Genomic DNA, 22551 nt, shown 5'->3' on the forward strand with positions numbered 1-22551 from the left:
ACCACCCTGTACCCCCCGCTATAGAAGCTCCAGCCTTGGCTGCCGTGCTCCCTGGGCTCGCCTGGGCAGGGAGAGGGGTTGCTGAACGCCAGGGCCAGCGGCGTTTCGGGAAGGGCAATGCTGAAAGTCCTTAATCAAACTGTCCATCTTCATGCTCACTTTGTCTCCTATTTTGAAATCCAATCCCTTTAAAGAGTGGCAGGGTGTAAACACTTTGCAGTGCTGCTGGCTTCTAAATCAAAACTCTTTTTCGTGGGTCCCAAACTACGGGGAAGTGCAGGTGCCAGCGAGGCTTCCAGCAAGGCCTCGGCCGACGGGAAGCAGAGCTGATTCCTGCTGTTTTCCGATGTGCTCTTCACTCTGCTGCTCCCACCGACGCCAGCTGGATGAGGTGATTTCTGAGGGTTTTGGCAAAACAGATGGCTTCACCCACCGGCGGGATCCTTACAGGAGCCTGTGGCCACCCAGGAGCCTTCCTGAGCTTGAGGTGCGAGTGCCCCATGAGCGCTCCCATCCCCCTCACCGCCTCAGGGCCTGGCAGTACAGCATCAAATCATTTAAAACCAGAGAGTAAAAGCCTGTGAGGTCCTCGTGCAGCATTCGAACTCCAACACCAGATTCAGTTACCTCGACGTGTTCTAGATCGCAGTGTTTAAAGGGAGGTGGCCCACGTACCTGCCACAGCAATGGCCTCTGCCCCGGCTGAGCCCTTCACAGGTGGGTTCCCTGTGGGTGGCTGGGTGAGGCCTGTCAGCAGCAGCATAATCCAATGTTGTCTTTTTTTTTTTTTTTTTTTTTGAGAATCTACCTTAAGTTGTGTATATATATATTAAAAAATATATAAAAAGATGGTGTCGGTGCCGGGGGGCTGGTCCTAACCCAAGGTGGTGCTGTTTTTGTTGTCCCATAGATCATTTTACCTTTTATGATGACAGTGGTACATGGGAGACAGGCCAGAAAACATGAGCTTAATGGATATCACTAAAATGTTCTCCATGCTCCAGCCCAGAGAAGATGAAGATGACAATGGAGAAAGCGAGGAGCTGAACCGAGCAGTGTCCGAGGACAATTACCAAACCCTAGACAAGCTCTTGTCCCAGGACAGGTACAAGAGGGTCATCAACCGCCGGAGCGGCTGGGGGGTGCCCAGCACCCCGCTGCGCCTGGCCGCCACCTGGGGCTGCGTCAGGAGCGTGAAGGTCCTCTTGGCCCATGGGGCGGAGGTGGACAGCCTGGACGTCAAGGCTCAAACCCCGCTCTTCATGGCGGTCAGCAACGGCCACCGGGAATGCGTGAAGGTCCTCCTGGATGCAGGGGCCAGCCCCATCGGCAGCATCTACAACAACTGCTCGCCGCTGCTCATTGCCGCGAGGGACGGCAATGTGGACATCCTGCAGCAGCTCCTGGACCATGGCGCAGAAGCCAACGTTCATGCGAGGCTGCCCGTGTGGGCTGCCAACTCGGTGACTTGCTCCGGTCCCCTCTACCTTGCCGCTGTGTACAGGCATCTTGAGTGCTTTAAGATGCTGTTGCTTTACGGTGCCGATCCCAACTATAACTGCACCGAGGAGAGTGTGATTGCCCAGATCAAGGAGCCCAAGACTCTGCTGGAAACCTGCCTGAGGCACGGCTGCAGGAGTGAGTTCATCGAGCTGCTCATTGACTTTGGAGCCAACGTCTACTTGCCCAACGTCAGGGCAGAGGAGACGGCACCCCGCAGCAAGGGGCTGGAGCTGCTGCTGCAGGCAAGAGGTAATCTGTGCGCGTGGCCCTGGGGCTGGAACGATCCTGATTATGCTCGTTTGGGTGTGAGCTGTTTCAGATCCCTCTTCCCTTTCTCTCTGCTTCCCAACAGCCCTACTCTGGCTTTCCTGCGAGCCCCAGCTCCCTTTGCAGCATCACCTGACCGCGTGGGTCTCTCCAGCCTTAAACTATGGAGTTGAGTGCACTGCTTCACTCTGCACCCTTACATTATTTATGTCACGTTATTTATGGGCTCGTTATGGAATCTATTCATCAGTGTCTATTAATTAGGCGGTGGGGCATCTCCCCAGAGGGGCATTAGGGCTTCGAATGGGCCAGGCAAAGTGCCGGGCATGGACCATGGGGAGCTGGGGGGTCTTCCTTCCTCCTGTGATTGCTGCATCCAGGCCAGAAAACCCACCTCCGACACCACACAGAGCAGAGGACATTGCAGGCTTGTGGAGAACAGGTCCCCCACTGGTGGTTAAATCTGATGGGCACCGCAGGAAACTCCTAAAACAATTTGCTGGGATCTTGGGGAGGGTGTCATGGGAGGGCTCGTTTTCAGGGTACACCCACCAAATACCCCCAGTTTCCTCTGCCGGCTGCAGCTGGAGGCAGGTGATCTTGTTCGGGGTTTGGGCTGTGACTCGGTGCAGCCACCACATACGCTGATGTGGGTATCGGCCCTCTCTCACTCACCGCGGCATCTGCTTTTCATGAGTATTTCTAGACGTTTGCTAGAGAAGCTGCTTTTGATGCAGGTCCTCACTGCGGCCGGTGCTGGTTTGGAGCACACAGGGGCTCCGGCAGCCTGTTTTTTCTACTTAATAGAGCAGAAAAAAGTTTGTCCACTTGATCTGTCAGGTTAAAAGCTGCTCATCGCCATTCCTCTCCTTCCTGCTGCGCAGCTGTGGCTCTTCTGTACTCCCTATGTCCGAAAAGCTTCTTTCCCCATGGTGGTGGAAGATTTCACCTCCATACACCCAGCTCCCGTGATACGCATGCTGCAAAGCTCGTGGCTGAGCACGCAGCAGAACCAGCCCCAGCACGGCATTGGCTTTGGTCTGCCCATGTCCCGGGCTGGAGGGGGAGCGGCGCTGCCTGCCTTGAGGGTAACCACCCCGTTTTTCCTCCTTCTCCTGACGCAGCTCATCCCAAGTCCTTGATGTCTCAGTCCAGGCTGGTGACGAGACGCCTCCTGCAGCGGGCTGGCCGCCTGCATGCGCTCAGCGAGCTGGACATCCCCACGGTGCTGGCCAACTACCTCCGCTACCAGCCGTGACACGTGGCCCCCCAAGGGACGCCTGGCCCCCAAAGGACACCTGCCCCCGAGGGACACCTGCCCCCACCGGGCCAAGCACCCACAAAGCTGCTCCGACGCCCGTGCGCTGTGGAACTGCCATGAGTTTGCGGTCGGAAAGTATTCCTCGCTCGCTCGGTGTCTCCAAAACAGCAGTGCCAGTGCGGAAGTGTGGGGACGGGGAAACAGGAGAGACCCCTCAGCTCCTGCCCGGTGGCCCGGCGGTGGGGCAGGGTCTGCTTTGGGTGGGTTTGGCTGGAACCCCCCTTTGCCGAGGGATTTTCACTGCGGGTTGATGCTGTTGGGGAAGGGGCTGGGAAAAGGTGCGGAGGGTGAGGAGCGGAGGCTGCTTTACCCCCTGCCCGCCTGGGGGGTGGGGTGGGAAGGAGCAGGGGGGGCCACCAGGCCTCGTGCCAGCTGCTGCCCCCACAGTGCGGCCTGGGCTGCGCTGAGCCCCCTTCCCCTGAGGGCTCCCACCAGACCCCCTCGGGCCAGTAGCCCAGGGCTGGTGGCAGGAGCCTGGACCTGGCCGTGTGCCACCGCCACAGCGTCACCATCCAGGGCGTGAAGCCAGCATTCCCGGGGCAGCACCGGGGGTCCCCGACCCCGACCCCCTGCCCCAGCTCTGCCCCCTCGCCCCAAAAGTGCTTTGTGTGATGGCCGAGGGTCTTTTCTGCCTGGGTTTTCTTTGGTTGTGGTGTTTTTTTTTAATTAAAAGTGTCATTACTATATTCTTATTAAACTCTGGTGGCCCGTTTGGTGAAACACCCTCGGGGCCCGGCAGCACTGGCCCGCTGAGGGGCTGCAGGGAAGCGCCATGGCCGCGGGTGGGGGTGGGGTTGGGGGCTGGGCCTGGTGCTGGGCACCCAGGGGACAGGGACAGGGATGGGGATGGTGACAGGGACAACCCCCCCCAGAGGCTCGGAGGCTGGGGGTCGCCCCCCCCCAGTGCTGGCAGCTGCCACGGTGTGAGCTGCAGGCTCCGCACTGCTGTGGGGATGCAGCAGGATGCAGCCCCCCAGCCCCAGTGGCACCGCAAGCCACGTGGGGGCAGGGGGGCTCCAAGGTCGCACCCCACGGCGCACAGGCGTGCGTCACGTTATTTATGGGCTCGTTATGGAACCTGTTCATCAATGTCTATTAATTAGGCGGTGGGGCATCTCCCCGGGGGGGCGTTAGGGCCGGGCAAAGCGCCGGGCATGGACCGTGGGGAGCTGGGGGGGTCTTCCCTCCCCCTGCCCCTGCAGTGGCCACTGCTCCGGGGGGCTGGTGGTGGCCTGAGGGACCAGCGGGAGCATGGGTGACCCCAGCAGGAGCTGGAAGGTTCCAGCATGGGGGAAGCTCCGTTCCAGGGGGGCCGCACACGCCCTGCTCCCAGGGGGTGGGGGCTGCTGCTGGGGTCCCTGCTGCACCCGCAGCCCCCGGCCTGGTGCATGGGGATGGGGGGCCTCCAGGGTCGGGGGTGGGAGCTGGGGGTGCGTGGGTGGGTGTCAGCCGGAGGGTGGGGATCAGTGGGTGGGTGCAAGCTGGGGGTGGGTGGGTGGGTGTGAGCTGGGGGTGCGGCTGTGGGTGGGGGTGAGCTGGGGGGGGACACTGGGTGTGCAGTGGGTGGCAGGAACTGCGGGTGCGGTGGTGGGTGGGTGTCAGCTGTGAGTGGGTGGGTGGGTGTGAGCTGTGGGCACAGCAGTGGGTGGGGGTGAGCCGGGGGTGAGTGCATGGGGGTGAGCTGGAGATGGGTGGGTGTCAGCTGGGGGGGGGGAACTGGGAGTGCAGTGGGTGGGTGGGGGCTGGGGCTGTGCCAGGGTGGGTGTGAGTGGGGGGTGTGGCGGTGGGTGGGTGTCAGCCATGCATGGGGGGGGGTAGGTGAGCTGGGGGGAGTGTGAGCTGGGGGTGCAGCGGTGGGTGGGGGTGAGCCTGGGGGGTGGTGGGGTGTCAGCGGCGGGGGGGGGGGAAGTACTGGGAGTGCCAGGGTGGCAGGAGCGGGGGATGCGGCGGTGGGTGGGTAGGTGTGAGGGTAACACACCGCGATGGTGCCACCCCCGTGGCGTGTCGCAGCGCACGCGGGGCCCTGTCCCGGCTCCCCGCCCGGCACACACGCGCTGTCACGCGGGGGCGCCCGCGTCACGGCAGCGCCCCCCGCCCCCCGCGTCACCCACCGTCACGGCCACCCGCGGCGAGGCGGCCCCGCGCCACGGCCCCGCCCCCCCGCACCGCACGCGCTGCCACCCGCGTGTCCCGCTGTCACCCGTGGCCCCGCGCCGGCGGCCCCGCCTCGCGGCCCCCACCCCCTCCAGCCCCGCGGCCCCGCCCCCTGCGTCACGCAGGCCCCGCCCCTCGCGGCCGCGCCGGCCGGACCCGCTGACCCGGGGCCACTCGCCGGCGGCCCGGGCTGGCCCCGCCGCCCCGCTCCGCCCCCGGGCGCCCGGTAAGTGCAGGGGGGGGCCGGGCCGGGCCGCCGCTTCCCCGCGGGTGGGCGCGGGCCACCCCTGTGCCCGCCGGGCGCTTCCCCGCGGCTCCTCCTGCGGGCCGGGGCCTCCCGCCCGGCCCGGCCTCCCCTCCCCTCCTCGCCGCCCGGGGCGGCCGCGCCTTCCCGCCTCCCGCGGGCCCGGCGAGCTGAGCGGCAGCGCCGGGGCCGGGCGGGGCCGGGGAGCCGGGGCAGGGCCGGGGGCTCGGGCCGCGCTGCCACCAGGCCGGGCCGGGGGTGGACGGAGGGGCCGGGCCGCAGCCCTTCTCGCCCCTCGCCCGTCCCCGGGGCGGGTACTGTCCCCGCTGCCTCGGCAGGCCCAGCCCGGCTGGGCGAGGGGACCCGCCAGCTTTCCTCGCTCTGTGCTGGCTTTTTGTTTTTACACCCCCCTCCCCTATTTTTCGAAATCCGTTTTGAGGGTGTTCGCAGCCGGTGCCTTTACGTTTCGCACGCCCATAGATAGGTGCTGCCTGGCCGTGGCGGCGGCCGCTGGTGCCAGCGGAGCCGTGGCCAAATAATTTTCAAATTGAATTTTTTAAATCTCGCTTCTGCCTCGGTTCGGCCCCCTCCCCCTCCAGGGCGCCCTGCGCGCAGGGACACGCGTGTCACCCAGCCAGCACCGCGGGGGGCTCCGGGCCTCGGCCAGGCCGGGAGGAGTCCGGCGGGGGGGGGGGGGGGGCAGGGTGCCTGGGGAGGGGGGGGCTGGGTGTTCTGAGGGGGATGTTGGTGGCCGAGGGCGGGGGCTGCCAGCCAGCTGCTGACCTGAGTGGGGCGGGTGGACGCTGGGGGTTACCATTAATTGTAAAGGCTAAGCAGCGCTGCCATGTTCCCCAGGTTTGAGGGGAGAAAAAGAAATAAAATCTTAAATGTTAGGTTTGCTGTCGGCCTGCAGGAGCCAGAGGCCATCGTTTGGGTGTATTTTTATTTAGGATCCCTGGCTAAATGCTATGGAAAGCCTCGCCGTAGCAAGAGCTAAGCCCTGGGCATTATGGCTTGGCAGCGCATTACGATTTTTATTGCATTTGCTTTCCTCAACCTCATCTCTGTGAAAGAAACATTATTATTTTAGTTCTGCTGTTGCTGACATCAATCCAGATCAAATTTAAAACCTACCTTTCTGCTTTTGAGATAATCTGCTCAAGGTGGTTCATAGTGGGTATTTTTAATGCAATTCTTTCTCGCTGGACAGGTAATTTCCAAAAACAATTGAAATCTTCTAAAAAAAATAAATAATCTAGTAAACAGCTTTCTTTCTGGACACATGCTCAGGGTATGGGCCACGTCCTGGTCCAGCTCTGTGTGACAATGCTCCCTGTATCTTGGCCTGAGGTCTGGGAGAGCTGGAAGTGGGGTTTGGCAGGTGTTGGTCCCTGCTCGCTGGAGCAGCCTGTGTCTCCCTGCTCAAAAACGGCTGGTGACCGAACCTGACTGGCCCAGTGGCAAAAAAGGCTGGGCAGCTGAAGGAGATGGAGTGAAGGGTGGCTCAGGGTTTGGGCAGGAGAACAGAGATGGCAGCTGAATGGAGACACCTGGTTTTCCTGTACTTGCAAACTTTCAAATTTCAACATTGTGATGTTTTTGTGCCCAGCTTTGAGTGGAGGGAGCTGAGCAGCTGTTGGAGACTCTTGCAGCTCCAGTTCCAGCTGGTGACGAAGCTCTTCGTCTCGTGACACCTCTGCCTCTGGCTTTGCACCGTCTGCTGCTGTCTCCTCACTTCTCTCCCCTTTCTCTTTGCTTTAGATCAGCTGCGATGCTTCAATCTCTGCGCCCAGAAGAGGACTTTGCTACCAAAATCATTGTTTCCAGCTGGATGCACCTGAAGTGACCAGTGGCCATGGAAACGGGCTGCACGGAGGAGCCTGCCTGGACCAGATCACAGTCGGTGGTCTGCGGGCAGCGGGAGGGAAGCAACCAGCAGCAGGCGGAGAACGGGGACGGGCTGCCCGAGCAGGGGAATGCCTCCGTCGCAGCTGGGGAGCTGCAGCAGCCTCAGCCACCCCCTGGCAAGCTGAAGAAAACGGCTTTCAAACTGTTTGGAGGGAAGAGGAGCATCTGTACGTTGCCCAGTTTCTTTGGAGGCAGAAACAAAGGCCAGGGGAAGGTAGCCTCTAAAAAGGGCCTCAGTAAGTGTAAGACCCACGACGGGCTCAGTGGTGCTGCGTATGACAAGGGCAGTGGGGCGCAGCTGGAGAGCCCTTTGGAGGGCAGCAGGGACTTGCATCCTTGCCCTTTGCCAAGTTCCCAAAGTGCTCACTTGGCCATAGACGCCAGCACCAAGTTTGATTTTGGCCAGCAGGACAGCTCTCCACCTGGGAGTATTGAGGGATGTGAGAAAAAGCCCAACGGAGATAAGTCCTCCTTTCCCAGACCCAAAAAAGGCCTGAAAGGGTTTTTTAACAGCATCCGGCGTCACCGGAAGAGCAAGGTTGCTGAATGTGAGAAAGCGGAGCTCTCCGAGTGGACCAGGGACACAGAGGAAGCCAGCAAAGCTCCTGATGTGGGAGTGGAGAGCCAAGGGGCTGCGGAGGAAGGGGGACTAGGACCTGTCCCTCTTGCCGCGGGCTGCCTGGGCAGCTCGGAGGATGACTGCTTGGTGGGCACAGCTGCCAACTGTGGTGAGGCTGCTGAGCCTGGCTGTCTCGCAGCTGATGAAGGCAGCTCTGAGGGCGACATGGTGGTGATGTCGGGGAAGAGGGATGTTCTGGATACGAAATCAGAGGCTGACACTGTTGCCTGCGCAGAGTTTGACCACAGCAATCTGCTGCTGGCTTTTCATCCAGACTTCATGGACAACGACCCTCCCTGCCTACACTCTGGGGACCTGCTAAATCTCATCTTGGGAGACGTCACATCCCTGAAGAGCTTTGATTCCCTGACGGGGTGTGGTGATGACATTGCTGAGCCTGACATTGCTGAGAGCACCATCTCTGTGGAGCGCAGCAGAGATGCCGTTAAACGGAGCTCCTGCCTGGTCACCTACCAGGGTGGTGGGGAGGAGATGGCTATACCTGAGGAGTCGGAGGAGTACCTCCACCAGATGTGGAACAGCAACGTGGCAGGGGACAGGAGCTACGGAGCTCAGGTGTCGAGCAGCAGTTTGGAGACACATGCCTCGCACGAGGCGGAAGCCCACCCCTACATGGGGGATGCGATGGATGGTGTTGACCTTCTGACGCCGCAGAGTGATCAGCAAGAGTCCGCCCCTAATAGTGACGAGGGTTATTACGACTCCACCACCCCGGGGCCAGAGGATGAAGCCGGAGATGGGCTTGGTGAGATGAAGAAGGACCGTCTTCCCAGAGATAGTTACAGCGGTGATGCACTTTATGAGTTTGACGCACTAATGAGTCCCTCTCACGGGGAGGAATCTCTGTTCGAGAGCAAAGTCTCACGCCCGGGGATCTTCAGCTACTTCTTGGACTTCTGCCTCCCCGCTGAGAAGAGCCTGGTCCAGATGATGGATCAGAAAAGAGGGGTGATGGAAACGGAAGAAGAGCGACTAGCAGCCATTCAGAAGGAGCTGCTGTACTGGGAGCTGCAGGGGGAGCCTGTCTTGAAACGACTTGATATTACCAGCAAGGAGAAGTGTCCCCGGGAGAAGCAATGCGTTGAATGTAAAACTAGAGCAGCCAGCTCAGTTGGCAACAATCAGAGTGGCCTTGGTAGTGAGCAGGTGGCCTCGCACACCTCAAACAAGGGTGTGAATGGTGGGGTTTTGGTGGCTAGAGCTGAAAATCCAGAGTGGAGGGATTTTCCAGGGACTCTGTGTCCAGAAAACTGTTACAACAGCCAAAAAGCCCAAGGAAGTTGCCTTATTCAGCTCACGAAGAACAACCTGGGGTTTGATTCGGACCCCGAATGTGGGTTGTTTGGGGGCTCCGTCCACGGTGGCATGGCCCCAGCCAAAGCAGGGACGTTCCCCAGCTACAGACTCCCAGAGCAGGAGCATGGCCCTGGAGCAGAGACCACCTCTGACAAGCCCCAGGTGGGCAGCGAACACGAGCCTGAGCACACTGTGAGCTTCTCACAAGCGCTAGTGGAGTTTGCCAGCAGTGGGACCCTCTTCTCCAGCCTCTCTGAAAGTCTGGGGAGCTCTGCCTCCGGCTCTTCCTTCACCCAGAACCTCCCTGCCCTCCCCACCATGGTCACCTTCGACGTTGTCGATGTGGAGCAGGAAGGAGAAGGGGAGTGTGAACAGCACCCCGAGATGAACGCTGGTGAGGACATTGCCGAGGCCTTTGATGATGGCTATGGACAGAAAGAGTCGTTGGCTGAATGTGACGAGAGAATGTCCCCAGGGTACACCCTGGGCTCCTTCCAGAGCTGCAACTGGGGTGTCGCCAGCCTGCCCCGCCACCTGCGCCTCCATGGGCTGAGCCCCTCCATGCCAGCACCGCTCTCTGTCGACCGGAGGAGCCGGTCGCTTGACACGGAGAGCCTGGAGTTTGAGCTTGCTGACTCACAGGTTGCCAAGAGCGGCCCCCAGCTGAGCCGGCTCTGGTCAAAGCGGGAGGGTGGCAAAAAGGACTCGGGTGGAGCGAGGAGGAGCAGGAGCAAGGAGGAGGGTGAGCTGGCAGCTGCTGATGGTGGCTTGAGCTGGCCAGGCTTGCAACACCTCCAACATGACACTGACGCGGCTGCCGGGGGGATGAAGCACTGGGGTTTCACTCCAGCCGCTGCCGTGGAGAGTAACTGGGAGCCGTCAGAGCAGTTGGGCACCGTGTCCCCTTTCCTGCCTCTTTCCCAGAGCATCACTGGAGAGACAATGGACAGGTGGCCTCAAGAGCCAGAGCTGAACAGGCTCCCGCTCAGGCCCTCCAATTTACCTCTGCAGACCGATGCCAGGTGGTCCCGGGAGGTGGCTGGTTCCTACAGGTACCGTGGAGAAGTCACCACCAAAAAGCTGGCCTGCCTGTTACCCCTGGGGGAGACAGAGCCTGAGCTGCCCCCAGGCTTTAGTTTCTCTTGCTCCCCAGAGAAACGCGTCAAGTGCAAACCCGTTGGCATCGCCCAGGGCATGCCTCAGCATCCCAGCAGTGCCACCGATGCCGTAAGCAGCCCCGAGCACTGCGGAGAGCCCCTGAAAGGCAGAGCTGCCCCCAGCCACACACTGCCAGCCGGCTGCCGGAGCGCTGCCGTGAATGTTGCTGAAGCCGAATAGCTGCGCCGGGGAGGGTGTGAAAAGGGTTGTGAAGGGCAGGGAGGGAGGAAAATGTTAGCGAGCAATTTGTGAGAGTGACTTTATAATTTAGACCTGGGCTGATCAGATGCACTCCTCTCCCACAGCCGTGGTACGTGGTCTTGCTGCTGTGATGCTCTGGTGGGGTTCGGAGCCGCCTCCGGGATTCGTACGTTAACACTGAGGCACTTTCTTGTTTTCCGGCGCGAGCCGCCACGCTCCTGAACGCCAAATGCAGTAGCAGCCACCAGCGTGCACTCACGTTGCTGCTAAAATAAGAGCTGGGAATGGAACCATCGCTAGCACGGCGGGTTTGGGGGTTTTCTGCAGGATTGGAGCTGATAGAGCAAGTCTTGGGGAAACTTTTGAGAGAAATTGGGTTTCTTCTTCCTCTTCTTGGTGAAATGTTTTGGTTCAGACTCTCTTTGAATGTCTTCCATCTCAGTCTTGATTTGGGGAGGCTGAGAGGAAGGATACCAGTTATTTCCAGAGCGAGGATGGGAGGCGAGTCAGCTGAAAGAGGGCTTTGCAGTAATGTTTTTATTTTTATTTTTTTTTCCCCTTGCCCCAAAGGAAAGCAGGAGCTTTTGTGTGCGTGCTGGTAATGTTTTCCAGGTCTAGTTTTAATTTGCTCAAAGATACTGTGCTTGGAGAGATGTGCTGTCAATGGTGTCCCTTTTAAGAACAAAGTGTCCGTCCCTTCTTTGTCATGGTCTGTCTTCACAGTGCGTAATTCTCCGTTAAAGCCTTTCCCGTGTTTTGTCCCACGCTCCTCGCCTCTCCTGGCCCACGACCACAGGGACAAGGTCTTTGAAATAAGCTAAATTGGCGTTGTGCCTGTAGCTGTGAAGTTGCAGATGCTGTTGCTTTCTTCAAAAGGAAGTTTAGTGGGTTGTTTGTTTTTTAAAAGAAATATTTTACAGTTGTTTTCTTTGCATAAACTCATAGGAGGAAAGTATTCTGTTCAATGGGATACAGGATGTAACGCAGCCTAAATTGGGCTTCACAACTTCTTCCTCCTAACTGGAGGGAACAAAAAAGCTGGAGTTTGCTGCAGGTTTTGTGTTTCTTTTTCATCTTTGAAGGAGTGTGGAGGAGGGTTGTGAGCTGTGGGGGCAAACTTTGAGGAGGTTGTACGAGCAAGCTTTTGGAAACGTCTCCTCCAGGCTGTTGGTCCTCGTGTCCTCTGTGACCTCAGACATGCTTGTCCCTAAACCAAACCTCCCTGTCCATGGCCTACAAAGCTTCTCCCTCCTTCTGTCCAGGCTCTGTATTCTGATTTTAATTCAGTTACCAATGATTATTTTTGTTCCCAGCCCCAGTTGCCTGTTTTCTGCTTTTCTTTGCAACAGAGTTTGTAGCATTAAAAAAAAAATATTCATGAACTGGAAATTTCACCAGAGTTCCCTCCCCTCTCCGGAGCAAAGTGCAGGGTGAAGGGCTGGGCAGAGCCACCCCAACTCACTTTTCCCGCAGGCTCCTGCCCGCGGCCGGTAACCCCCTGCTGCTCTCTCTGCCCGCAGCCCCGTACGGACATGGCTCTGGTTGGAAATGTCAGCAGCTCCCTGGCATCGCTGTGTTTACGGGCACAAGGAGATGGGTCGGGGTCTTTTTATTTCCGCCTCCCAAGCAAAATGAGGTCCTGGTATTTCTTTTTGCAGTGAAATTCCTTACTGCTCTGTCCTTGTACATCTGTGAAGGAGCGGGGAAGGGCAAAGCTTTGCTTGCCTGTGGTTTGACTCACGTATGTGTCGTCTTTCCTGACCAGCCTGCTGAGGCTGGAGTAGACCCATCTGTGTATCCATGGGCTTAAACCTTAAGTTTTCAGTATTTTCCTACCAGTCCTGCTGCAGGGCGTTGCCGCAGGAACCTGCTGTGCCACGTTTCTTTTCTCCTGTCTCTCTGTGGGGTTTTCGTGGAACAAACCCGGGTCTTGATGCCGCTCCCGCTCCGCATCCCTCACCTGAAGAGGAGAACGCGGTCGGCTGGCCGGTGGCAGGTCCCCTCGCCTCAGGGTTGTGAGTGCAGTCTCTCGTTAGCACAGCACGTGACCATCTGCTAATGAATATTGTCTAATTGGAACAGGCTCCCCTCTTGCTCGCAGTAAGGACAGGGCTGGTCTCGGCACTGCACATCTCACCGCCACTCACGGAATGAAAACCACGAGCAAATACTGCTGGCGGCGTCACGCGGACAGGCACGCATAGTAATTGCTTGGCCTGAGCAGCAGCCCCTTGCTGTTTTTTTAATTACTATTTTATTTTAGCGTGTCACCAAAGGCATCTTGAGGGTTAAGGGGGTTTTGCGTAGCGTTTTGTTTAGACATGGTGCAGCCTTGGCCAAAGTCTTGGTGAGGTATGAAAGTGTCTCGGTGCTAAAATGAATGTTCAGTTGCAGATGCATGTCTCTAGGAATAATTCTTTCGGTTGTAGGTACGTAAGGGAAGGGCTTAGTTCTAGACTCAAATGAGTGAAAGCAATACAGCCAGGACTTGATAATCTGACTTTATACCAAAGGTTTCTCCTCTTAACTCAATGTGAACTAATTGAAGCAAATATCTATTGATTTAAAATGAATTTTCTAAAAGCATTTTTGGAGCTAATTTGCTGGATTATTGGCGTATTCTGCTCCATTAACCCAAAGAAATAAGATTTTTCAATATGCTAACTCAGCCCGTCAATTGTTGCTGCCACAGGCAGATTGGATTTCACTGCCTGACGTACTGCTCTTCCTAAAGTACCTGTCTGTCCCGGGATAAATAGGACCAGATCTTCTGGCCTTGATCTGGATCAAGCTGTTAGTCAAATACTGCCTTACCCAAGGAACTCAAATTTGAGAGTGCTAATTGAGGCTTTTTATAAAAAAGGGCTTCCGAAACAGAAATAAGTCATAGAAGTCAGGAATAGCAGATTGTCTTGCCAAAATATTAAGACAGACCTTCCCTTGAGGAACTTGCCCGAGGATGTCCCTTCCAGGGAAGGTCTTGCCTTGAAAGTGATGAATTACGGCTGTTAACTTGTGAGGAAACCACTGCCGTTCGGGTCAGTCTACCAAGTAATTCTGTATTGCATTTTGGGGACTTTGGGGTTGGTTTTTTTTTTGTTTGTTTGTTTTTATACACATAAGAAAATGGTCGATTTTATCTATTTTTGTATAGTTTTGCATTTTATATTCATGGGGAAATTTTATGGACTCTTATTTTACTCGTGTGCGTTGTCTTTCAAAGTGGTGTGGTTTACCGTTCCGATGGAGAAAAGGCAATTCTTGCTGCTGCTGCTGCCACTGCCCGTGCAATGCAAGGAAACCACCTCGCTCCTCATACCCTCCTGTAACGTGCTGTTCTGCTGCGTGTCCAGGGCCAGCTCCCAAACCCAGCAGCCGGTCCGTTACCAATACACACACTCTCGCTTTCACACACTGCTGAGATGTCTTTGTGTTAATCCTGCTTTGTCACACTAGTCAACTGTTCTTTCTTTTTTTAAGCATTGTTTCTAATCTGAATTTGTGGACTTTGTGATTTATTTTTTTCCCCCCCGAAGGTATTGCTGACCATCTTTAAACCAGAAAACCGCAAATTTCAGTTGCGGCTTTTCCTTCTGGTTGCTTAAATTATTTTATCCAAAACTGGGGCTTTTCTTTAATCCCCAGACAGGAGATGCTGTTGGTTGGTGCATGGTGATGCACAGGTTTCCTCTCCCCTTGGTGCTCCCTGGCCGGGTTGGGAGCTCAGTTTTTGCCCTGGCGCAGGCAGCATCGCCTTCTCCGTGTGTGAGGATTGCTCTTTAAATAATCCTGGGGTCCATACGGGATTAACGGGGTGTTCCACCTTCTCCTCCTCTCCTGCCACGCCAGGCTGGAGCCAGGGGAGCTCAAGCCCTGTGCCGCCTGCATTGCCAGCATCGGTCAAGCATCTTCCTGGAATAATACTGCCTTGAATTTTGGGATCAAAAAGGCAAGGAGAGCTTCTGGTAAGCTAAGACCCAACACTAGTTAATGTGGCTCTTCTTGCTTTTGTTTTTTATTGAGTTGAATGAATATGCTGCTTTGTTTGTGTGACTCTGTAGGAGTTGTGTCCCTGCAGAGTTTGCAACCCTGCGCGGGGTGTAAGGGCTGAAATAACTTCTCTGCAGAAGGGCAGGGTGATTAATTGAGCAGACAAGAACAATGTCAAACAGTGACATGCAAGAAGAAAATTAAATGCTGAAAAGCTAAAAGATTACAGCCAAAAGCCAACTTTTTCACCTTCTCTCTCCGCCCGCCAGTGCCAGCAGAGATGGCAATTGCTGCTGAGCCATTTGGCTGTGCATAGATTTTTATGTCTTTTAATTAAATAGCTCTTCACCTAATGGCAATTTTAAAATTTTTTTCTCAGATGGGTTTGGCCCCGTTCCCAGCATGGGGACTGGAGGGGCAGGTGGCTCAGCAAACATTCCTGGGGTGCTCGGACCCGGCGCTGCATTTCACATTCCCTCCACCTCTTAATTTTGCAGCTCCCTCCTCTCCAGCTGGGGCTACCTGCTCTTCTTGCTGGTATTGAATCATCCTAGAAGCTACGCTTGGGTGAAGTGGTAAATTAAAAAAAACCCTCTTGGTTCTAAAGAAAAAAAAAATTAGCCCTTGTCCCAGGTCAGCCCGTGCGTCCCCGCTGCCTCGTGCTGCGGGTGGCTGCAGAGCTGGTCTGCAGGCGCCCTGGGAGCAGAAGCGGCTCCTCCCAGGTGACTGACTTATCTGAATTTTGGGGTTGTTTTTTTTTTTTGTTTTCTTTCTGGTCTCATTGCTATTAGTCCTTTAAACTTTTTAATGTATTGATTGTGTTTTAAAATGAATGTTCCTTTCACTGAACTCTAAGGAATAAACCAGATTTTTAGAGAACATTGGATTTCACTTGTGGTTTGTTTTTTTCCCTTGCTTATTTTATGCTTGATTTAATCTTTTCCTTTTCCCTCCTCTCCTGTCTCTTGATTATTTGCAAGTGAAGTGGCTTTTTCAGTGGGAGAAGGCAATAGAAGAGATGCTGTACAGAGCACAGCACACCGCTGGTCCGTAACACGCTCCTCGGCCAAGCGCTGTGCCATTAAATGAACACTGCAAAATACCATCATTTAAGGCACCAGTCCCCAGGGTCAAATTTCCCATCATTGTTCCTCATCCTCTGCTGTTGCTGGAGTCAGTGGCAGCCAGGGCTGACGTGGGTGACGGGGAGCAGAGATCACCTGGCTCCAGGTTAGAGAAATATCACTGGTGGGGTCCATCCTCGCAAGGTGCCAGTGGCTGCAGGTGAGCTGGCACACGGGCTCCTTCCTTTCCAGCAAAATTTATTGTGATGGGGAAATTCCAGTGGCATCCATGGGAGCAGGAAAAGCAGCGGCAGCTTCGCCCCCCCCTGCCCTGCCCCATGCTACCCAGCTGGCCTCACGGGTAGGTGCCTTGGTATGGAACAGAAGGGATGGTTTTAATTTGGTTTTTTTTTTTTATTGTGCAATAAGCATTTCTAAGGGAGTTTGTCAGCATTATTATTTAGTAGCACTAGTTTCCTGGTCTATAAGCTGTGTCTGCTGCAGCCCTGTGACCCGCTGTCCCCAGGCTTTGGGCACAGCCCTGGGGGGAGGCATATGCTCATGGGTGCTGCTGGGAGCTGCGCCTGCCCTGGCTGATAACTGATAAATAGCTGATCCCTCCGATCGGTTTTAATTAACAGCCTCTCCAGCATCGCTTTGGGTGGTGAGGTGCTCGGGGGTGTGCAGCGGGGGCGAGGAAGCGTGTGGCAGTGAGGGATGGGGCAGGACATGGAGGTGGCCGAGGCACCTGCTCTTCCCTGCACTCCAGCGGCTGCTTGAAAGAAACTCACGCTCCTGCGTTACTCTGCTTCTCCTGCTCTTCAGTGTCTGGCCTGGGTGGTTTCCTTGCTGGATTTCAGAAGGAAAACAGAAATAAGATGTGTTAAAACTCCCTGAGCCCAGTGATCGCTCTGAGCGGGTAGGAATGATAACCTGAGAGCGATGCGGCTGTCACCCCGTGTCACCCCATTTGTGCGGGGGTCCGGGACCTCTCCCGCTGGTACCGGGGCAGCGGAGGGCTCGCGGCAGACACAGCGCACCGCAAACTGGCTTCGCTGAAAATCAGCAAAGGACGAGGTGCAGACCAGAGGCCAGGTGAGGGGCTGGCAGTGGTGCGAGACGCTGGCTTGAGGCTCAGCTGCCTTCAGAGCAGCTTAAATGAGGCAGCTGGGGGAGAGGGGCTCTCGCCCCGGCCAGATGTTTGTGTTTGCGATGGCACCTTCCCCACTGGCCATGCGTTTGCCATGGGGTCCTGCTGCAGCGCTGCCGTGGCGGTGATGGTGGGTATCTCCAAAGGGTTGGTGCTGCAGGTTCCAGGACCATCGTTCCCACCCAGCCTGCCCTGAGCACCACCAGAGCTCCCTCTCGATCCCAGCAGTAGCTTGGGTGCTGCTTTACGTGCTCCTCGGGTACCTCCCAAGGCTTCAAAGTGCACGGAAAGGCCCAGGAGAAGAGTCCTGCTCCCCCTCCCTTCCTCGGGTAAAAAAATGAGTTTATAAAAAGCTGTAATTATCTGTAGTGCCTGATGAGCTGCTACATTGAGTCTGGAGTGGCCACAGAGGAACCCTGGCTGCAAGGCGGGGGCCCTGGGGAGGGCTCTGTCCCTCCTGACTCCATCCCTTGGAGATTCCTGGCCAGCCACCACGCTGGAGGGAAGGGCCATCCTCTGCCACGGGGCTCGGGGTCTGCGAGCAGCCAGGGCTGTGTATCGCCTCTTCTGCTCTTTGTGCTGCCCTGTTGCTGCTCCAAGCATCCTTAGCTGGGAGCGTCCTCTCTGAAAACTCTGACTTACAGCGCTCCACTCAAAGCTCCCCCTCTGCTGCCCACGCCTTCCCCAATGTTGCGCCTCAGAGGACTTCCCTGTTCCATGCCCTAATTCCTCAGTGTTTCACTTTTAGGTACAAACAGGCAGTATGGTGGCTGCTGATTTTGCTCCTGGACCACCGGACGCGGCTGAGCGTCAGCTATCAGGGAAACCGCCCCGTCCGTGCCAGGCTCAGCAGGGCCACCATCGGCTGTCTCGCCTGGCTGCAGATGCTTGTAGCCGACGGAAAGCTTCAAAGCACTTCACCAGCAGACCTTGCACAACTTTGCACGGGTCACCCATTGACGCTCGATGCCTCCAAGGATGCAGCTGGGAACCAGTGGTGCGATGGCAGGTGATAACCCCCACTTTTTATTGTAAGAAAGAAAAGGTGGTGGAGAGGCTTGCGAGGAGGTAGCTGGAGCGCAGGTATCTGAAGAGCTTTCTCAAGAGGTGAGTGCAAATGTCTTCTCCCTTTGGGCACAGCAGAGACGGTTCAGGGCCACCCCACGGTTGGGTCCCCCCTGGTCTGTGAGTGCCCCTATGCTGCACCCAGGCCGCAGCCAAGGGTGTTTCAGCCAAATTAATATGTTTTGTCTTGAAGCTTCTTTTCCCCAAGCCTGGTGGAGAGAGGGAAATATGCGCTCGAGGGCTGTTTGCTGCTGCAGTTGGACGAGATGCTGGGGTCTGCCACAGAGATCAGCGGGCAGAGGGGGACCACAGCCTGCACCCCTGGATTATTTGCTGCTGCATTTCAGCTGGGAATACTGGGGAGCAGGGAAGGGCTGGATGGAGCCGGGTGCAGCCTCCAGCAGCGCCCGAAGCCACGGTGCACCGGGTTGAGGCAGTGACTTTCCCTCTGGGTTTAAACAAGGGCCTTTGGGTTGCCTTGCTCCAGGGAGGAGGTTTGACTGTGTCACCAGGCTGATGTTAGTCACAGCTCTGGTAGGTTTTGCCCAAAGCAAGAGCTCGGGGAGAAGGCAAAGGGGGGTTTGAGCCAGGGGGTTGGGCAGCTCCCTCCCTGCTCTGTCCCCGACAGCCATCCCACGGGACCATGTGCTCGTGTGACCTCCCCATTGTGGTGATGGCAAGGAACAAAGGCAGCAGCTGAGGCCACCTCTGACAAGCAGAGAGGGACGAGGCCACTGGCCCAGCGCTTCTTCAGGGGGAGAAGCTCCTGATCATCCCTAATTGAATTTAGGGAGGAAAAAGAAGTACCCAGGCAGGGAAAGGGCAGAGGGCAGGTGCCAAATGCCACTGATTGATGAGCTGTAATTATTTTCCTTCATTTTAAACATGGGCAGAGGTCTGGAAGGTAATCAGCTGGGAAAAATGAAACATGGAGCTGGGTCAGCGCTGCCAAGGTCTCTCCCCTGCCGAGGATGGAAACCTCATCCAGAAAGGAAAAAAAAAACTGTTAAAAGGACGGGCAGGGGTGAGGGCTGTGCGCTGCTGGAGGGTTCCTGGAGGTCACGAGCTCAAATCTCATCGCAGTCTTCATACCCTCCCTCTGGACTTGTGATCCTGTCCCACCCCTTCGCAGCCCTCCAGGCTGTTATTCCAAGCATTCTTCCCGCATCCTACACGCTTTTCAGCTTAAAATACATTCCCCCAAGCACTCGGGTTGCCTTTCCAGATCCCATTTTTGAGGTCTAAGACTGCTAAAGCTGCAACGGCATTTTCTCTGGCGGGCAATGGCAAAGCCTGCTGCGCTGGCTGGGGTGCCCAGCCCGCACCGGCGTTAGCTGGGGGACCGCTGGCAGTGCTCGCGGCTGCGGGTGTTTCATACCATCCTGTCAGCGGTGCCTGGAGCGTATTCCCCTTGGCTTCACCTGCAGCGAGTACCAGCTCGCTGGCAGAGCGATGGATGCAGGTGGCTGGGTACCAGCGGGATGTTAGAAGCCACAGGGGCAGATTGGCAGAGGGATGCTGCAGGAGACAGATTTCACCTTCTCCCTGCGCTATTTTCTCCTTCTCCTGCCTCTTTCCCGCTGCACATGTGGCAGGAGAAGTGTTTGACTGTGGTAGTGGAGCATTGCTGATGATGATGTGATCGGCGCTTGGGATGGCCCATCACACCCGGGGTTGCTTTAAAACCTTCAGCTTTAATTGCCTACTAGTAAATACAAATCTGCTCGTTCACTACAGACAAGGCCCTACTGGAAAAACACACTGGAAGTCAGTTGTTTGTCATCATGCAAATGTGTTTCACACTTTGAAGTTTCTTTGGTTGTTTTTTTTTTTTTCTTTCTTTTTTCTCCAAAGTAATTCAAAAGGCTCTGACACAACGACATCGCTCCATGAAGGAATATGTGGAGCTGGGGCAAAAGGGGTCATTCTGGGGCTGGATGTGGCTCTAATGTAGTCTCAGCTGAGGAGACTAATTGAAACCAATGAACAAGACTGTAAACTTTGCCTTGGCAGGGGAGGGGGTGGGATAGGTGGGGCAGCTGTGGGGCTCCAGGGCTTCGAGCTCGTGGATGCAGCTCAGCAGTAAGGTGGGTGCTGGGGGGACCTGGGGGGATATGACAACACCGAGGATCTCCCCGGGGTCTGGCATCCCTGGATCCTGCTGATATATCCCGACTAGGACCAGGCTGCCAGGCAAAGCACAGCCTGGCCTGTTTCTTAAGCTGGGTGTGATAATTAGCGGCCAGCCCATTAATCAAGGCAGTTGTCTGGGGTTTGTGGCTGTGAAGCACTCTTGACTCTGCTTCTACTGCGCAACCCAGTCTGGCAAGCCTTGCTGTGTATTTAATTTCATCTTTATCTCTCTAAATCCTTGCTTTAAGCAGAACTCTCTGCTCTCAGGGGTGTGAAAGCACAGACAAGCACTGGCTAAGTAAATCCCTTTTCAAAGGCAAAGCTGATGGGGTCAGGCAGAGGAGGGAGCCTCGGCTTTGGCAGGACCTACTTAATGTGATTAGTATCATGGGAGGAAATATTTCAGGCAGGCAAAACCTTTGTGCCTCCCCCGGAGTCTGCAGAGGTGGGCAAAAATAATTGAAAATAACATACTGCCTCAGAAACAGGCACAGCTGAAGGGAAGCAGGGTGGGCACTTTGGGACAGCTCAGGCTTGTTGCAGGGAACTAGTGGCTGCTGGTTAACTGCTGTCTTATAGCAGAGGGCTAGATCCACCCCTGAGCATCACTCGGTGCGGTGCAGAGCTGCTCTGTGCATCGCTCCTGCTGACCCGGCTTTTCTTCCTGAAGCTGCCCCTGTTTGCAAAGGGATCGGGCAGAGCTGCTGACCCCAAAGTCTCGAGTCTCTGGCCAGCTCTCAGCTCCCTCCAGGGATGGTAAGGCCGAGCTTCAGCAACATCCACGGTTCCTCTCCTGTGCGAGTCTCTGCCAGGATGAACATCCACTTCCTGCCACCTGCTCCTCCAGCATCCCACCAGGATAAACCCATCCCAGGATAATCCTGGTCCTTAGCTCCCTCCTGGGCTGAGCAGTGGGCAGCAGCAGTGTGTTTGCTTTCTTTTTAAATCCCCTTCCCTTCTCTGTGTCACATTCAGCCCATGCTGGAGACAGAAGATGCTAAGTAAGGGATCCAAAAATAGGCCACCAAACACACTGATGTCCTGTGCATGGTGGTTGTTTTTTTTTTAAATGAGGGAAAAAGTGGGGTTGGTTTTATTTACTTTCTATTGGTGCCTCTTCTGGATTACCCTCATTTTGTATTTTCAGGCTTTACTTGAGCTCCTGTAAGTAAGGAAAAGGGGGGACGTGGCACTGGTTTGCCATGGGCAGAAGGACCATGGTGCAGGGCTGCCACCTCCTTCCCCATCAAGGGGCTGTGGGTGTCCCCAGAAACCTTGAAGCAGTTCTTTGCAGCAGCCCCCGAGTCATACAGGGTTGCGCTGCATCCCTCTGGTCCCAGCGGGAGCGGTGGGGTGGCCTTTGTGTCACCTGCAGCTCGGTGGCAGCACCTGTCTCCATCTTCTGCTCCATCTGAGGTCCTGCAAGTGGTTTGCTACCACCCCTGGGACAGCTGATTTCATTTCACCCCTGTGCCCGTGGCTGGGCTGGCACAGGTGGGGACGGTCCCGGAGTCCCTGTCCTGGGCACAGAGCGATGCCCTGGCATCGCCGCAGCAGCCGGGTTTGGGGATGTCTGGTGTCACCGCGGGGCCCTGGGTCCCCCCATGGCTCAGCCCTGAGGTCCTGCTGCCATTTCCAGGGTGGCCGCTGGCCCCGGGTGCCACTTGCTAGCGGTGGCTCCATGCCAGAGGTTTATTTATAATCTCTGTATTTTTAGTAGGATGCTGAAATCTGTTTTATGCTGGAGGGATTTGGGGTGTGTGTGTGTGAGGAGAAAGAAAACAAGCGATTTTATTTCTGACGCATTGAACTGTCAGTGAAGGATTTTTTTGGGGGGACAGGTATTTTTTGTGGAGTTGTTAGAAAGGACGAGAAGGGAAGGGGGAATTAAACCAAAAGGAAAGGCTGCTGAGCAGCTGTCCCAGCTGCTTTGGGCATGGAAAATATTGCAGCAGCAGCAGCAGCAGCAGCAGCAAGACCAGCCTCCAGTCCTCCTGCTCCCCAAAAGCCATCCACTGGAGCTGGCCAGGCTTTGCCCTAGTGGGGGGACATCCCTGACCTGGGATAGACACGGGGTTTGGAGAAGCCAGCGCGCGGGAAGGAGCAGGAGAGTGGGTGGGAGAGCTTAACTTTTGGGAATCCTCTTTGGGAGCAGCAAGGCGAGGGGCTGCAGGTGTCGGACCCCTGCCCTGCCCGCCCTGAGCAGCCGTTAAAACCCGTTTGCCGCTCGGTGCGCGAGTCCCGTCGGTCGGTGGGGAGTTTTGGAGCAGTTTTGGTGCTGGGCTGACCTCTAAGGGAGAGCCCCGCTATTGCAGCTGCGGGGCTGGAGCCGGGCTGGGCCGGGGCTCCCCCAAAACCCTCCCGAAAGGCTCAGGGCAGCCCGCGAGCCTGGAGCGCTCCCTGGGCACACGGCGGGGGCGAAGGCGCAGACGAGCCGGGGCTTCACACGTCTGCGGC

General features: G+C 56.4%; 2 protein-coding genes across 3 annotated transcripts; both read left to right on the forward strand.

Annotated features, from left to right (window-relative positions):
• The first annotated feature begins 962 nt into the window (after positions 1–962).
• ASB12 (ankyrin repeat and SOCS box containing 12) lies at positions 963–3028 on the forward strand. Its single transcript, XM_040614794.1, has 2 exons — positions 963–1752; positions 2895–3028. Exons 1-2 carry the CDS (start codon positions 963–965, stop codon positions 3026–3028), a joined length of 924 nt encoding a protein of 307 aa, XP_040470728.1.
• A 2395-nt stretch (positions 3029–5423) lies between these two features.
• On the forward strand, positions 5424–15561 carry AMER1 (APC membrane recruitment protein 1). Of its 2 annotated transcripts, XR_005830982.1 has the most exons (3): positions 5424–5471; positions 7251–13601; positions 13670–15561. XR_005830982.1 is itself a non-coding variant. In XM_040614580.1 (2 exons), exon 2 carries the CDS (start codon positions 7345–7347, stop codon positions 10669–10671), a length of 3327 nt encoding a protein of 1108 aa, XP_040470514.1. In that variant the 5' UTR covers positions 5424–5471; positions 7251–7344; the 3' UTR covers positions 10672–15561. The 2 variants fall into 2 exon arrangements, 1 of the variants encoding a protein (XP_040470514.1); XM_040614580.1 differs by having other exon boundaries at positions 7251–15561.
• The last annotated feature ends 6990 nt before the right edge of the window (positions 15562–22551 follow it).

Source organism: Falco naumanni, chromosome 14 (genome assembly GCF_017639655.2).
Source record: "Falco naumanni isolate bFalNau1 chromosome 14, bFalNau1.pat, whole genome shotgun sequence".
In the NCBI taxonomy this organism is placed as follows: domain Eukaryota; kingdom Metazoa; phylum Chordata; class Aves; order Falconiformes; family Falconidae; genus Falco; species Falco naumanni.

What these genes read in the sequence shown, in the direction of transcription:
- ASB12 (XM_040614794.1), top strand. Translation starts at nt 963, where the DNA reads ATGAGCTTAATGGATATCACTAAAATGTTCTCCATGCTCCAGCCCAGA. An exon ending in GCTGCTGCTGCAGGCAAGAG is followed by an intron (nt 1,753 to 2,894) that starts GTAATCTGTGCG and finishes CTCCTGACGCAG; the next exon opens with CTCATCCCAAGTCCTTGATG.
- AMER1 (XM_040614580.1), top strand. Translation starts at nt 7,345, where the DNA reads ATGGAAACGGGCTGCACGGAGGAGCCTGCCTGGACCAGATCACAGTCG.